Here is a 16,951-nt window from a genome sequence, read left to right as displayed (position 1 = left end):
TTTAGCATTCAAGGAGTTTTGTCATACGGTGTTTCCGCTCTTCTCCACTAATACGCATGGCCTCATAGGTGCCATTGTGTGGCTCTTGACCCAGTGCTATGTACTTGGTAAGCACTCAGTAAATATTTGCTCAAGGAACAAATGCATCTCCTAATACAATCAAGTCATATTTGATAAATCTGTATGTGCCATTTATTTCTCCTACATGGAACAGTGGTTTCTGCTGTAGTGCCTGCTTAAAATGTCTGGGATCCCTCCTAGAAGATTCTGATCCATTAGGTTGTGGCTTCCTGGGTATCCCTAAGAGAAAAGCTCAGATCTATAACATGCCTTCCCCATTTCCACAGATCCAGTACGAACCCATCTTTATTAGATATCCTCCTTCCAAAGTCATCCCCAGTCCCGTTGTGCCCAATGAGTCCACCCTGCCCCCTCGCCTCAGCTGTTAGGAGGGGGTGGGCAGAAAGGAGTCGCCTAAGTCAGGCTGAGCCAATCAGGTTATTTCCCTGAGAACTGAGTCATGTAGTGGAAGACAGAGGCAGTCAGAAGGTGGTGGGTGCTGAAGGTCAGAAGGTTATTTGGACTTGGTATGGGAAGCCACGTGTGGTCATAAGCGAGCAGAGGAAGCCGACCCGCAGGCACGAGAGTGGAATAGATATGCAGAGGGAAGGAGGAAAGATGGTGTGGTCTCAGAGGGAAGGAGGAGGAGGGGGAGAGAAACTGCCTGATGACGCCCGGGTTCTAAGAAGCCCAGCTGTGCTGCCTGCCCAGGGCTGCCCGGGTTCCTGCTCATGTGTCTTCACTTGAGTCAGCTGGAAGGATCCCCGACCAGGCGATCATCTTTGCAGGCCTGCCTCACATTCCTCTGCATATATATGAAAGTCCCCCGCCTTCCCGCCTGCCGTGTCCTCCTCTTACTGCTCATCTCTCCAGGTGTTACTGCCTCAAGGGGGGTTCGGGGGCTTCACCCTGAACTTTTCCATAAATAATCACGTTGGCCAAAGAGCCAGTGATGGGGAAAGGGGCTTTCATGTTGCGGGGCAGAGAAGCCTGTGAGAGAAGAAAGAACAAAACCTCAGGGGGAGAGGCACTCTGCACACAGGAGGAGCCTGAAGTTCCACACTGACTGGGGACCCACAGGGCTGGAGTCCAGACACATGTGTGTCTCGGGCCCATGCCCAGAAGGCGCTGTCGAAAGGTCCCAGCAGGTCCCCAGCCAGGAAGTAAGTGTCGCCCAAAGTGAGTTCCAGGGCACACGCAGGATTCTTCTGTCAAACGTGTTTATAGAACAATGGTTTCAACAGTTCCACTCGGTGTTTGGAGACTTCTCAGGGTCTAAGGCACAAGGGTGCTTTTTGAAAAGTTCAAGAGGGGAGTTGAAAATGGAGTCGTCCTGAAGAATTTGGCCGCTGCACCCTTTTGTCAGGGAGCATGTTGCAGAGCTGGGGTTGGACGGAATTAAGAGGTGGAGAGGCCACTCTGAGCCTTCCTTTGGCTTTGGGCAAATATGTGGATCCCCCCCATTTCAGACAGACAGGGAGGCAGACATGAGTTGAGTAGTCTGCTCTCCACACCAGGCAGTGCTGGTCCACTGCTCCCTCTTCAGAGTGACCTCTCTTGCCACGTTTGTAACGGGAGAGAGAAATTAAGGCACACAGATGGTCCCTGACTTAACGATAGTTGGACATATAAGTTTTCGACTTTGTGATGGTGTGAGAGCGATACACCTTCGGTAGAAACCAAACTTCAGATTCTGGATTTGGATCTTTCCCTGAGCTAGTGAGGTACCTTACGATCCTCTTTCGGGATGCGGCAAAGCCTCAGCTCCCAGTGGCCACACCATCAGTGGGGTAAGCAACTGATACACTACAGCCATTCTGTACCTGCACAACCATTCGGTTTTTTGCTTTCTGTACGGTAGTCAAGAAGTTGGATGAGGTATTCAACACTTGGCGTCAGATGATTTTGCCCCGTTGAGGCTAACGTAAGTGTTCTGTGCGCGTTCAAGGTGCACGTTCAAGTTTAGCTAGGCTGAGCGGTGATGTTGGGCCGGTTAGGTATGTTACATGCGTTGTCGACTTAGGGATATTTTCAACTTAAAGATGGGCTTATTGGGAGGTTAACCCCATCCTCAGCTGAGGCAGGTCTGTACGTTGGAGAATGGAAGAAACCAAAAACATGCAGAAGAAAGGCAGGCTAATAAAAGACAGCTTGTCTCACCTTACCCCACCCGCTGCCTAGGGCTTCTCCTGCCCCAAGGCTTACCTGTTTTAAAGGTTTTGTTCACGTTAGGATGGCTGGTTTGGACACAGGAGGCTAAACAGCTTGCACGGAGAATTTTGAGAAGGACATATTCCGTGCACTTGAACCCTGGGGACAAAGAAAGGACTGGAAGGAAAATGAACATGCCATTTCCCTTCCTGTAAAGAGATCTCTAGCTACGGTGTGAGGGTAGTTGGCCACGGGGAGGGCTGGGAGCTGATGATGCAAGAGGAGGAGGGAAGGGGAGTGTTTCTTCCTCCCTGGGTGGGCAAGGGGCTTGCACAAAGGTCTCTGGCCTTGATTCCTTTGATGGGGGATTCAGCAGCCTCAACTGATACACTGGAGGAGGGTCTCCACTGGAGCTCAGTCGGGCTTTTGTCACTTAAGTTCTGACGCTTAGTCTCTGGCGCAAGGCTTCAGTCGTCTCTAGCTTGTTTCTCTCATCTTACACCTCTTGCTTGATGAGTTTGGGTAGGTCCCATCAAGTGCTGGGTAATTCAAAGGGGTGGGGCTGGATGACCTCGGGCTTTCCCTGGGCCCCCACCTTGGAATCCTCTCCGGGGTGGGATCTGCCCGTAGAACTAACTGGTAAGTAATAAGGCCTGTGGGGGAATGCCTTTGCGGAAGACTTGGCACCCACCACTTTGAGGCTTTGTGAAAAAGGAATGACTCCCAGATCTATTGGGGTTTCCTTATATTTTGGGAAAAAAAATTGAGAAGCCCTTGGGATTTTTCCTCCCCTTTCGGGGAGGTTAAAAGGGACTGCAGACAAGGGGGGTTTCAGAGGGAGATCATTCTCTCGCTGGTTTTTCTGCAGTTTTCCGAAAGCTCAAGATGGCCGGCCCGCTGGCTCAGGTGGGCTTAGGTGGGGGTGGGGGTGGGTTGTCACCTGGGCTTCTCTATGGAGGAACCTACTGAATTGGCTACGTGGGAGTGGTGTGCAATCATATTTTTATTTATGTCACCACCAGGGTGTCCTGTTGGACTCTCCTTTCGTCCTCTCCCAAGGCTGCTGGTTGGTGTGGCTTAAGCAGTGGGTGGCCGTCCTTTGGAGGAGCCCAAAGACTTGGAGTGGTGGCTGCGCCGGTCGCTGGGTGGCCCTGCGAATTGTCTGTCGGGTTCCCGAGAACTCAAAATGTGAAGGCGATAAGGCTGGTTTTTTTTCCTCGAGGTTTATAAGTCGGTCGCGGCGCCCAGCATTTCCCCACTGGAGAGGCCCCACCGGCGTGGCCTTTAGGACGGGCCTCCTGCTCGCCTGTCTGTAATGGCCACCCTCCCTCCCCGAGCAGACACGCGCCGGCAGACGACAGGAGGAGCGGCCACCGGGGCGGGAGGCTGCGGTGCCTTTGTGCCTTTCCTCCCGGGGCTCCAGGTGGGCGCTGGAGGAGGGCCGGGGACTGCCCCGGGAGCCCCGCCAGGACGCCGTAGTTGGGGAGAAGTGGAATCTCTTCTCCCCCTCGCAAGCCTCGCCCGCATCGTAATTCTTTTTATTTTTACTTTCGAGCCTTGTAAGGCATGCGGATGGGGTAGGAGCGTTCCGGCGACACGTTCCGGCGCAGCGCCGGCCCGCCCGCGTGGCCGGAGCCCGGGGAAGGGGCAGGCCGCGCGCCGCCCGCCCGCCCGGCCGCCCGGCCCCGCCGCCCACGGTCGCGGCCGCCCCGGCTCGCGGCGCCCGCGCCGCTCACCCCCGGCCCGCGGCGCGGCGGGAGGCGAGTCCGCGCGGCCCAGGCCGGCCTGGGCCCCGGCTGCGCCCCGGGAGCGCCCGGGCGCGGCGCGCGGGGTCGACCGCGGCGAGGGGGGCGCGGGCAGGGGGCGCCCCGGCGGGTCCGCACCCCGGGCCGCCGGCGGCCCGGCCCACGTTTTCCCTCTCTCCGGCTCCCTCCGCCCCCTCCGCTCCGTCCCTCCCCTCCGCGCCCCTCCCTCCCCGCGCTTCCCCTCCTCCTGCCTGGTCATGTGTCGCCTTTTTTTGTTTGCAGTGGAAACAATTTCTCGCCGCTCGGCGCGCCCCGGCCCGACGCGCCGCGGCGGAGGCGAGCGGGAGGCGGGACGGGGCGGGGAGAGCGGCGGGGCCGGCGGGAGGACGCGCGGCGCGCCCGGCGGACGCCGCAGGTCCCATGCCGCGCCGCGACCCCCGCGCCCCTGCCGCCCGCGCCCGCGGCCGCCCCCCGCCGCCCGCCGCCCCGGGCTCGCCGCGCCGCGCCCGCGCGTCCTTAGCCGGGCCACCAAGCGATGCCCGCTGGGCGCCCGCGAAACTTTGTCGGCTCCCGCTGAAGGGCTGCGGCGCCCCCGCGTCCCCGCGCCCCGCTCCGGCCAGGTGAGTTTGCTCCCCGCTCCCGCCGGCGCCCCAGTGGGGTTGGGGTGACTCGGGGCGGGGGCGCTCGTCCGAGGCCGTCCTGGAGGCGACCTCGCCGCTCTCGGCAGACGAGGGACTCCGCAGTTCCTGGGGGAAGGGCTCGGGGTGGGGGGCCCGGCCGGGCGGGGAGACGGCAGCCCCAGAGCGGGGAAGTTGCCCGGTCCGAAGAGTTTCCTGCCCCGACGTGCGGGCTGTTTCCCGGTGCCTCGATTTCCGAAAGACGCCCGAAGGGAGCAGAGTTGGTATTGTCCGCGGGGGACGGGATCCCCGCCGTTCCGGGCCGGGGGAGGGGGTGCCGATCTAGGGGAGACCCCAAGATGAGAAACAGGCTCCTAACAAAGATGCCCCCTCCCCCCAAACTGCAGGCTTGGCACCGGCAGCGAGCGTTTCCCGAGACCCCCGAGGCCCGACCCCTCCTCACCCCGACTCTCTAGGAAACCGTCCTCGGGCCCTGGAGAAGTTGGGGGGACGGCGGGCTTTTATTGATGTGTTTTTAAGGCTCGCCGCGGTGCGGCCAATAAAAGGTTTATGACATCTGACCGGCAGTGAAGGTATGCGAGCTCCCAATTGCCTAGTATACGGGGAGCGGAGCAGTTTCCTCGTTGCCTGGTAACGCCGCTGATTGACGCGAAACGCAGCCAATCGTCGCTCCCGCAGGTCCCCTTGAAATGTTTTTGACAAGTACAGTAGACGGGAGTGGAGAGCGTGCGTGCGCGCGCGCGCGCGCGCGCGGAGGGGGGTTACCGGGCCCCTCCAAACTGGAGACTGCCCTGCTCGGCTTGGAGAGCGTTTCTTAACTTTTTAAAGTTCACTTCCAACATCTGCTCCGAGCTGGGCCAGTAATGTGTTTGTCAGTTATTTGGAAACCTTCTGATAGCGGGCAAGAAACTCGCTTTCCTGCTGCATTTTCTCCGTTAAAACGCAAATAAGATAACAAAACACAGCAAGTCGTAGAGAAACAAAAAGAGGGTGTGTGTGTGTGTGTGTGTGTGTGTGTGTGTGTGTGTGTGTGGAACGGAACCAATAGCAAACCGAAAAGTTGTAAGGAGGTCACTAGTGAATAACTATTTGCGTATCTGGTGGAGCAGATTAAAAATGTTTGCTTAACTGCAGACTCACATGATCCGGATTCTCGCTCTCTTTCTTTTTTCTTTCCCTCTAAAATAGGAGGAAAAAAAGATTTGGCAGATTATGCAGTTAGAGTATAATAATGGAAAACTCCTCAGCTGTGGTTTCTGGGAACTGTTTTTTAAAATGGAACTGTGGTGATCAGCAGGTCTTAATATTGTTGCCACGAAATGCTGGATTTATAAAGATGCAGTTAACCGTTGGAGAGCATGGGGGGATAGAAACACAAAGCAGACAGATGATTCAAGGGCACTGAAGCCTCATCACCCTCTTTTCTTGACTTTTCTAATAAAGCCATATTGCTGGCAGTGTTTGTTTAAAACAAAAGAAAACATGGAGTATAGCGTGTTAGTTCCTTTGGGAAGCTACTGACAAATAAGCACATTGAAAAGAAAGAGCAGCATGTTGTCATAGCAACAGTGCAATTAAATTACTTTACTGTCAGCCATGATATAATTTTCCTGTTTGGAAGCTCAGGAGACATAAAACTTTCATCTGGAGCTGAAGTTGGCTTCAGTGGCTGAGTAGTTGTTCTGTTTTGTACTCCACTGTGTGGATATCCTCGGTTATCAGTAACTTGGGGTTTTTTGATGGGATCCGGGGAAGCGTTGAGAGGACAAGCCTAGCTTTGATTTGTTCATAAGGAAGGTAAAAAGCATGATCAGCTGGGTCTCTGTCACAGCCCCAGACCGAAAGACACTAGCTTATTCTAAATTGTGTCCTGTGCTACACAGGTTAGTTCCCTGATTTGACAGAAAGAAATATTCCCTGTGGATGAGCCTGAGGTATCTGAATTGCTCTGCCTCTGTCAGCCTTTGATGCCCATGGAGGTTTTCTCGCCTTAGAGTCGGGCATCTCATAGCAGCTCCGGAGCGCTTTCTCACACCTTCTGCCAGCGGGTTCTGTTTGTCTACCTTTCGGAAGAGGGAGGGGGTTGCGGTTCTCAGGCACCCGAGGCTGGCCGGCCCGTTGGGTGCCTCACATTATGCTTTCTAGAATCGCATTCTAGAGCTTTCCCAGCTGAAGTGGCAGTTACTTTCAGCATAGTGTCAATGGACATTTAGAGCCTTAGGATGATCATGTCTGCTTTTGTGTTCATTCTTTTTTTTTTTTTTTTTTTCTAGATAGATTGCTTGATCTTCTTAGGGGGAAAATATAAAACAGACATGCTTCTTAAACCAAGCACATTGTGTGAGGGCTACAAGCGGACAGTGGGAGACCTCTCTCATTATCTTCACTGTTCTTTCTGTCTTACACTGAGTACTCGGGGGTTGAATGTGCTTTGTATCTATTGGGGTCATTCTGTTGGTGGACTGGCCACGTCCTCGTTTTCTTTTCTCATCAGAAGTTGCACTCCCTGTTCTAGGTCATTGATAAAAATGGGGGTGGCATGGCGGGGGTGCAGAACAGAATTCTCTAGCAATTTTTGTTGAATTTGCCTTCCAGTCTTGAAGCTGCCAGTTGCTCTTTTTTTTTTTTTTTTTTTTCACCAATTCTGATGTCAATTCATGGCTTGTCTTCACGTTCCCATGTATTCGTGTGGTGCCCGAAGTTACTCACTTTTTCATTTGGAGGTGTAGGGTCCCAGCAATTAAATGTAACGTCTCCCTGCGGTTCCGATCCCCCGAACTCCTTGTTAGTACTCTTCAGACTCGTCAAACCGTAATCACAGTTGCAGAGTTTTGGATCATGACTCGGGGAGAAAAGATACAATCATATAAACCATGAGCAGACGATGCACACTGTGGTCGCACTTGAATTCCGAGGCGGTTGTCATGGTTTTCGTGTGGTGACAGCTCGACTTAACCTGAAACACCTGGCCTTAAACTTGGAGGTATTTTCTTTTTTGGGGGAAGGATAAACCACGAGACCGTAATAACCCAAAGCGACAGGAGCGGTGCATTGTCCTTACTCCGTAGTGTCTCTCGTGAGGCTTGGGTGCATTTTACCTGTCTGTAGATTCACAATGTATTGTGGAGAAACTGAGGCACCAACACCGAAGCTTTTCCCAGGGTCACAGTGAGAGTCTGTACGAATCCGGGAAGAAGCCTTTGTAGATTCTCCCTTTCTTCTCATGATGCATTTGCATATTAGAGGTGTACTGTAAATATTTCCAGTCTTGTATTTTTGAGGCGACGGAGTCACTGTGCTGCAGGCATGGTGGACGGATTTTACTTACGAGCGCTTCTCCCTGTGGTGGAGTCGTGGGTTTGTGTTACCCAGCGTCGGAGCCCTGAGATGGGCTTCGTGTAGGGCCAGGGGTCCGTAGAGGTGGCACGGGTGGGAGGTGGGCCTGGTAGAATCAGGAGGGCACGGCTGCCTCTGTTTTGGGTTTCACCAACTCATGTGTTCTCTGTGTTTACCAGGAGCCTTCACGTAAATGGGTCCAGTCATGCCTCCCAGTAAGAAGCCAGAAAGCTCAGGAATTAGCGTCTCCAGTCGGCTGAGTCAGTGTTACCGGGGCAGCGGTTTCTCCAAGGCCCTGCAGGAGGACGATGACCTCGACTTTTCTCTGCCTGACATCCGATTAGAAGAGGGGGCCATGGAAGATGAAGAGCTGACCAATCTGAACTGGCTTCACGAGAGCAAGAACTTGCTGAAGAGCTTCGGGGAGTCGGTCCTGAGGAGTGTCAGCCCCGTCCAGGACCTGGACGACGACACCCCCCCATCCCCTGCCCACTCTGACATGCCCTACGATGCCAGGCAGAACCCCAACTGCAAGCCCCCCTACTCCTTTAGCTGCCTCATATTTATGGCCATCGAGGACTCTCCAACCAAGCGCCTGCCAGTAAAGGATATTTACAACTGGATCTTGGAACATTTTCCATATTTTGCAAACGCACCTACTGGGTGGAAAAACTCAGTGAGACATAACTTGTCCTTGAATAAGTGTTTTAAGAAAGTGGACAAAGAGAGGAATCAGGTAAGCCTCTGTGTCTGGAACTGAAGGGTTCTCTTTTTGAAATGTGTAATTTCTCTCCGTGAAGAAAACATTAAGGAATATAAATTCACTGCCCTGAAGGAGTGGTGATAAATGGGCAGTTTTATTTCACTCGTTTGGTTGCAAAGAGCTTCCTTTTCCTTAAGCGCGTCAGTTAAAGAATGTTTTTAGCGTTTGTGCCAGATTGAGGGTTTCCCACTGTGGTATCCAGACGTGACCCCAGAACCGTGGTTTGCACGCCTGATTGGTTCTTAGTATCATCCCTCAGTGTGGATGGGTCCCTTTGGGTTTAGAGTGCAAACACAGGTCCATATTCCGAGGACAGCCGTTGACCATGCGGTACGTGTATATACGTTTGAGGCAGGGTGCCGCCCCGGGCTAGGGAAAAGTGGCATTTCTCTTCTTAATATTAACTTGGAGAGAGGCAGCCTCCAGGATTCTGGAATAAGTGGACAGTAATGGACATTGGGAGGTGACCAAACAGTCTACTCCAAGGCCCAACAAACAAAGGCCCGAATTGCCTAGGTGGCACTCATAAAATCAGGCACGCACACGAGTGCCTGGCAACTTCGAAACACCCGGAGTATGAAAAATCAGGGTAAGGTCCCCCTTAGAGGTGGGCTTCCACAAGATTGAATTTGGACTGTAAAACCTTAGCTCGAGTCTCCTGGCCCCGCTACAGCGAGACTGGTTTCGAGAACTTGCTTTCCCTTTCCTGTAAGGAGTGTAACCGTGGGAATGGGATTGACCGTTAGGACTGGACCACGATACCGTGATCGGACTTTTGAGTCCTGGAAAGAAACGCGGCTGCAGTGGGAACATAAGCCGAGAAACGTTTTCCCCACAGAGCTTTCGCGTTATTGCTGTATTTTCCGGCTTTGTTTCTCGTGGTAGAGGGACGCTGCGCCGTGTAGCCGGCGGTCTGCCTTTCACCCTTTTAGAGGTTCAGGTGTGGGCTCAGGACACACTGTCGTGCGGGGTCGCTGGCTGTGCAGTGCTGGGGCCTTTCTTCCTCTGCAGACACACGTTCCTGTTTCCAGTAGACTCTTGGGCCTGAGAAGACTCTGCTGGTCTTGGGCTTGGAAGAACTGGAATAAGGAAGCGGCGAAGCCGTATTTCTCCTTGCTGCACCTGTACGCGTTTGTCTGCAAATGCTGTTCCCCTGGAGTCTATGCTCATGCCGGGGAGCGGGCATATATGGAAGGGTGATGCCCGGGTCCAGTGTGCAAACGTGGACCTTCCCCAGGTCCTTATCGTTACGCAGCTGTGACAATTGTGGGGCGCCGCTCTCGTCCCCGGGCGCCCGCTATGCTCCTTCCTCCCCTCCACGTCTCAGAATGGGCGTTTGGAGACCGACCTCTGGACTTGGCTCTGTTCACTCCTTTAGCCTCATTGTCTGAACTAAGAGAAGCTTCCCTGCGCCCCAGTAAAGAGCCGCGTCTGTGGTACTGATAGTTTCCGCATAGGTGAGTCCTCGTGGGTAGGAGGGGAAAACCTTAGAAAGCAATTCCACGACTAGCACATAGAGGAGAAAGTGCCGTTCGGGTCCCCCGAAGCCGCACGTCGCCGATAAAGCCGCGAACAGGCCGTTTATTGTGCGTGTTACCGCATGCCTGGCTCTGCGTTGGCCTCAAAGCCAGGACACGGAAAAGTCATTTAGCAAGGGTTCGCTCTGAAATGTTCAACAAGAGCAACTCCAGAGTACGCGAAGAGTCTCGGCAGGATCATTCGTCAGCCCTCCGAGTGACAGGTGTGTCGGATGGGGTGTGTGCGCGAAGGTACTGGCACACCCCCGCCCCCTGCTCTTCCCGGGTGATGGTTGTCATTCCGAATACACACAGATACCGCCTGTTGAAAGGGAACGGCTCTGAGGATGCATGACTGTTAATCTTATGAAACGTTGAGTTCCGACTTCTTAGCCATGCTGACCTGCATGGACGCGTTTCTGATCACGTGCCCGTCAGTTTTGTGGCCGGGGTGGGGGGGGGGGGGGAGGGTTGGTTCCCGTCACCTGTGATGGTGTGAGAACAAAGCTAAGAGTGGGAGATTTCCGTCTCTCTCCTCGTTCCTTGGGTTACCCTTGGGCCAGCTGGTGGCCGCGTTTGGAGGCAGATTCCCGGGGACTCCCAGCCACTTCAGGGCACTGGCGCTGGCCCACCCATTTGGGTTTTCTCCTGTAGCCAGCTGAGTGAAGGAGAAGGCCTTCTCCCTGACACTTCGCCCAGTGAAAGCCCCTTTGGCTGTACAGGTAAACTTGTTTTTTTCCCAGGGGATTTTACTTACTGGTAGCTCCCACTCTGAGGTGGGGCCACAACGCAGTGACCACGTGCACCTGAACGTTGGTGGGAAATATGTTAGTTGAAGGGGAGAATGGAAGGCTTGCCTTGCAAGTTGTATTCACATTTTTTTCTTTTGAAAGTGCGGAACCCGGTTTTAAGCTTGACGTGACTGTGGGAATGCAGAATCCTGTGTGATACTTGTCCCCGAGGGGTTTGGAATGAGTCCCCTGCTGGACAGCTGCCTGGCTGGGATGTTGGAGAGGGAACTTACAAGATTGCATGAGAGTCACCGGTGCCACTTAAAAGCAATGAACATTCCTTGGCTCCTCCCTGGAGATTCTGATGCAGTAGGTTTGAGGTGGGTTGGGGACAATTGGTGGTTCTGATAAGCTCCAGGGGCGTTTCTGACATGCAGCCAGATTCGAGAATCCCTGAACTAGATGCCCTTTTGGGTTCTTTCCAAAGCTGAGATTTCATCAGGAACAGCTCATGAATGAACAAGTTGGAGAGAGTAGACAGTTTTGCTTCCATTTTTTTCTCTTTTTTACGTTTTATCTCTTAGAGGACTTAAAAAGATACATAAGGACTTAGAAAATGGCTACAAGAGATAGAGTTTTATTTTTCTTCTTTAATCATAAAGAATTTGAAATATCCACATAGAGAGAGTAGCATGATGAATCCACGTCACCCCCCCATTGCCCATAACCAAATTCAGTGGTTAGCAAGGGGTTGTTGCCCTTCATTCATTGTTTTGTTTTGTCTGTTGCTCAAGCAGATCCTGGGTTTCATGTTGTTTTATCCCAACATACTTAGATATGCATAAGAACAATCACCTGGGGCACCTGAGTGGCTCAGTCGGTTAAGCTACTGACTTCAGCTCAGGTCATGATCTCACGGTTTGTGGGTTCGAGCCCCGCGTCGGGCTCTGTGCTGACAGCTCGGAGCCTGGAGCCTGCTTCAAACTCTGTGTCTCCCTCCGTCTCTGCCCCTCCCACACTCATGCTCTGTCTCTCTCTGTCTCAAAAATAAATAAACATTTAAAAAAAAATTTTTCAAAAAAAACCCAAAAAACAATTGCCAGTTTCTTCCATAACTTCAATTGCCTGCGTCGCCCCGAACAAAGTGTGCACTTCCCTAGTATCACCTGATACCAGGTCCATATCCAGAGATCCCTGAGGGTTTACATGACGTTCATTTGAATTAGGATCCAAACGTGGTTTATGCAGTGCAATTGGCTATTAAGTGCCTGTCGTCCATTTTCATCCACAGCAGCCCTACGCCTCTCCGCTTTCTGATGTCTTTCCTTGTCAAGGAGACCATCCGCTGGGCTGCAGATCGCCCCACATTCTGTCTGCTTCGGGTGGATTGCATTTAGTATGTTCTTCTGTGTCCCCCCTGTATTTTCTGTGAAATGGAAGTCAGTGCTCGAGGCTGGATCACGTTCCGGGTTTCTTTCCCCTAAGAATACTTCATGGGCTCTTGTGTGTTCCAGCATCCAGAAGGCTGGTTGACCCCTCCTGGGGGGGGACGCTGAGCTTGAACTGTGGGTTCACATGGGATCGGCTGCCACCGCCTCTGCAGAGTTTCCTTCCCACCAGCTTTTCATCTTAGGGTTTCATCTATGGATGACCTTTGCCTGAATCAATCAAGGTAGAGTTTCAGAGTCTGAGATTAAGTTTTATAGCTCCTAAATACAGATCTTAGCTAGGACTATAAGATTAGCATGTGCTAACCTCTCAGGCTACTTGTAAAGGGGAAGTAAAGTGGACTTCTTTTTTATAGACTGGGGATTATAAATGGTTCAGGTATGTGTGTTTCTATTTCTGTGCTTTTTCTTTACTCTCTTCTTACCAATTTAACAAAAAACATTGTTGTCAGAAGACAGTTTATAAAGGAAACACTGTACAAAGATATGTTTATTATATTGAGGGCTGAGTGCTTCATGCTTCATTTTTTGTTTAGTAATCTCTATGTGCAACTTGGGGCTCAGACCCATGACCCTGAATCACTCGCTCTTCTGACTGAGCCGGCCAGGTGCCCTGGGTTGAATGCTGTCCAAGATTTTGTTTGTTTAGTTTTTAGATTCTTTTTTTTTTTTAAATGCTTATTTGTTTGTTTAAAAAGCATTTATCTTTATTTATTTTGAGAGAGAGAGAACACAAGTGGGGAGGGGGAGAGAGAGAGAAAGAGAATCCCAAACAGACTCCATGCTGTCAGTGCAGAGCCCGATGCGGGGCTCGAACCCACGAACTATGAGAGAATGACCTGAGCCGAAATCAGGTATTGGATGCTTAACCAACTGAGCCACACAGGTGCCCTGCTTATTTTATTTATTTAGAGAGAGCAAGGGAGCGTAGGAGAGGGGCAGAGAGAGAGGGAGAGAGAGAATCCCAAGTAGGCTCCACATTCTCAGCGCAGAGCCCAGTGTGGGGCTGGAACTCAAGCACGGTAAGATCATGACGTGAGCTGAAATTAAGAGTCAGGCGCTTAACTGACTGAGCCACCCAGGCACCCCTAGTTTTCAGGTTCTTTAATGGAAACTCTGACTAAGGAAAAGTGAAGAACCACCTGTATCTACAACACTAGAAGACATAATGTGGAAAGACCTGTGAACTTTCCATATGCAGTATTCCACTTCCTAACTACAGTCCTGTGAAGTAGGTCCTATTTTCCTTCCTAAAATAGGTGATGAGTGAAGCTCAGAGTGCTTAAGGAACTTGCTGGAGGTCATATAGCTAGTACCTAGCAGAGCAGGAATTCACCCTAATTCCCTCCAGCTTGGAAGGTCCTGTGCTTACATTAAGCTGGGTGCTTGATGAACCCTTCTCGGTTGACAGGCTATTAGAGATGATCTCTACATGCTTCCTCAAAGTATTCTATGAACATGAGCGAGAGGGACCTCAAATAACCCCAGGAAACCCAGCGTTTACTTTGGGGCTGTAGGATAGAGAAAGGTAAATATAGTCTTTTTGTGCTGTTGAGATGGGGCCAGATTCTGTCTTTGTCAGCAAATGGGGAGATGTGATGTCTGCACGAAGTCTGCCACTGCCCTCTCAGCTTCCTCTTTGCAAGAAATGCCCCGGGTCCGTGCCACTGGTCTGGCCCAAGCTCAGAGTCCCCTCTCCATGCACAGATACTGTTTACACAAGCTCTCCTTCCACTTCCCAGCCAGCCCCCTTGACGCTTTGCTTTTCCATCCTGCTGGATGAAATTCTTTTTCTTTTTTCTTTTTTTTTTTTTTAATGTTTATTTTTGAGAGAGAGTGAGCGGGGGAGGGGCAGAGAGAGGGGGACACAGAATCTGAAGCGGGCTCCAGGCACTGAGGTGTCAGCACGGAGCCTGACGCGGGGCTCGAACTCACGAACTGCGAGATCGTGACCTGAGCCGAAGTCAGACGCTTAACCGACTGAGCCACCCAGGCGCCCCTGAAACTCTTTTCCAAAGGCAGTTGGGGAAATAAGGCAGCGTCTCTTATGTGGTAGTACCCCCATGTGCACGGTCGCCTCTAACTCCCTCCTCTTGGTGGTGTAAACACGGAATCAAGAGAATTTCCCTTTCCCGTGATGCTAGTCAATGTACCCATTTAATTGGTGGCTGGTGCAGGAAGAAGAGAGGACTTCTTTTATTTTGGATAAGTAATGCCATTTGAAAGACTGTGTAGTCCGATTTTGAGGGCGAAGTTCCTAAAAATCAGGGTCATGCTGAGTGGTGGGGCGTGCAAAAAACGGGATGGAGATTCTTCTGAAGTCTCTGGGGCAAGTGATGATGTTGCTCATCCCCGAGTGCGGGCTCCGGGCACAGCAGCAGGGACACAGCCTCTCTCTCGCAGGCGCACACTGCCTAGCACACTGTTTTCTGTTGTCTTGGGTAAATAGTAGACTTTGCCTCAGAAGGTTGGGACTTTACCAGGGTCTCCGAGGGGCTTGAAGTAAACATAACCCCATGTTGCAGGCCCTGGAAGAGGAGGCTTTTCATACCAGCATCCGCTGTCACCCCAAGAAGTCTGTACCGCCCTTGGCCATGCTCTCCCACCAACCCTACCAGCTCTGCTCCTTCCTGATTCTTCCAGGTATCGGATGCCTTGGCTCGGGGGGGCGTTTCTGGTGTCCTCATCTTGCCAGCTGTTCAGTGTCTGCCTATTCATTCATTCAGCAACTTTTTTAAAGTATCTGTTACGGTCAGTACCTACTCTGCTTAACTACACCAAGTGCCGAAAGGGTACAGCGTTGAATGGGTTGTGGCTACGGCACCGGCCAGTGGTCCAGTGGGCCCCATCTGCAGAATTTCCTTCTAGCTGCCAGAACTTACCAGAAGAACTTACCCTTCCTTCAGCATGCCCGCCTTCATTTACTTGTTTCCTGTTTCTCACATCATTCCTTCCTGGCTTTTTTGTTTCACAGATGCACTGCTTTTTCAGTCCCCACAGTGACTCCCGTTATTGACGGTGATAAGGATCCCGACAAGTCTTCTGGAAAGCTTGGTTCTTCTGGACGTGAGGGCCCCATTGGTGTATCTGTCCAGTAGCTCTCCCCGTGAACTGTTCAAAAAAGTGTTGCATTCTCTTTGGTAGGGCTTTGTGGTACCTGGTAGGCCTATGGGCTGCTTCTTCATTGATACGCTGCCTGGGTATCCAACCAGCAAGAAATTGCTCTCAGAACCTCCCCTGTTGAGCTGAAGAGCTTTGGGATTTCCCTTTGAAATCACTTTAGCTGCAGGATAATTCTCTGCAGTAAATAATATGGGAAGTTGGCACACTGACCTCCTATTTGAAAGTCATGGGTTTTGCTTCTTTCACAAGTAGTGGTGGGTTGTTTAGATTAATCCATACTCTCTCACCTTGCCCTTGGTCATCTTCATGCTCTTAAGCTTTGGCAAGATGATGGCAGCTCTTAGGTTTTATACAAAATTCCACCATCTTCCCAGTGGACTTTTCAGCACTTGAAACAGATGATTATATATTTTTAAAAGGCTAGTGTCATGTTAACCCTTGTTATCCAAGGGTATCCTTGTCACTTTTAACTTATTTGTCACTTGTCTCAATGAATACTTCTTACTGGCCCTGTGAGGATTTATCTTTTGGCTGTATTTGGTTCAACCCTGGCCTGAAGTTATCATCAGAATTTACCAAGTTGTTCCTGTGGCCTGCCTCTATATTGGTAGGCCATCAGTAACTTTTTACCTGTGATTTCAGGGACACCAATGGCCCTTTGCTGTTACAGAATAGTTAGTATGTTCTGTAGAATTATTTGGCAATGGGAAAGGTTAAGTTAAAAAGTGAGATTTGGGGGCACCTGGGTGGCTCAGTCGGTTAAGCAACCGACTTCGGCTCAGGTCACCATCTCATGGTTCGTGGGTTCAAGTCCCGCGTCAGGCTCTGAGCTGAGAGCTCAGAGCCTGGAGCCTGCTTCGGATTCCGTCTCCCTCTATCTCTGGCCCTCTGCTGCTTACGCACTCGCTCGCTCTCTCAAAAATAAATAAGCATTAAAACAAAAAAGTGAGATTTGGTTCTTGCCCCCTAGGAGCTTACACTGCAGGGATACAGGAGACATAATAAAAATAAAAAAAGACTAAACCACCACCAGTGTGGGAAGCATGCCCGATCCGTAAGTGATAGGTGTCATTGGAGAAGAAGCTTTTCTTCCCCAAAATGGGGCACTTGGAGCTGAGATAAAGCTAGCAGTGGGCAAGTTTTGGATACTCCTTATGGGGGAGGTACTTGAATAAATTCACAAAACATTCTTCTGGTGTGGGAATGAGCACGTGACCTTCAAGAATGGATTCGTTCGGATGAGGTTGGACTATTTATTCCAGAAAATCCAAACATGAGTGAGTTAAACAAGTTAGAAGTGGATCGCTCTGCCACATAAAATAAGTCTTGAGGAGTTGGACAGAGACCCAGATTCCATCTGTCTTTTTCTGCTCTGCTGCTCTTAGTGCACTGCTGGTTTCCATTCTCAGAGCCTTCTCCTGGTCCACGATGATATAGCT

The 16,951-nt window shown here is 51.5% G+C and overlaps 1 protein-coding gene across 7 annotated transcripts in view; it reads left to right on the top strand.

Moving 5' to 3' along the window:
* Positions 1-16,951, top strand: part of FOXN3 (forkhead box N3) — a 399,107-nt gene that overhangs the window by 168,206 nt on the left and 213,950 nt on the right. For 6 of the 7 annotated variants that reach the window (XM_053889698.1, XM_019461991.2, XM_053889699.1 and 3 more), the window contains one exon: positions 8,110-8,666. In XM_053889698.1, coding sequence (XP_053745673.1) covers positions 8,124-8,666 — 543 coding nt within the window. In that variant the 5' untranslated portion in view covers positions 8,110-8,123. Of the gene's footprint in view, positions 1-4,266; positions 4,577-8,109; positions 8,667-16,951 lie in introns of those variants that run through there. The other variant, XM_019461989.2, reaches the window with a different exon arrangement.

This window comes from Panthera pardus, unplaced genomic scaffold (genome assembly GCF_024362965.1).
Source record: "Panthera pardus isolate Hobbes unplaced genomic scaffold, ASM2436296v1 HiC_scaffold_24, whole genome shotgun sequence".
In the NCBI taxonomy this organism is placed as follows: domain Eukaryota; kingdom Metazoa; phylum Chordata; class Mammalia; order Carnivora; family Felidae; genus Panthera; species Panthera pardus.
The sequence above is the reverse complement of the archived record's forward strand: the minus strand, read 5'-3'. Positions and strand labels throughout refer to the sequence as shown.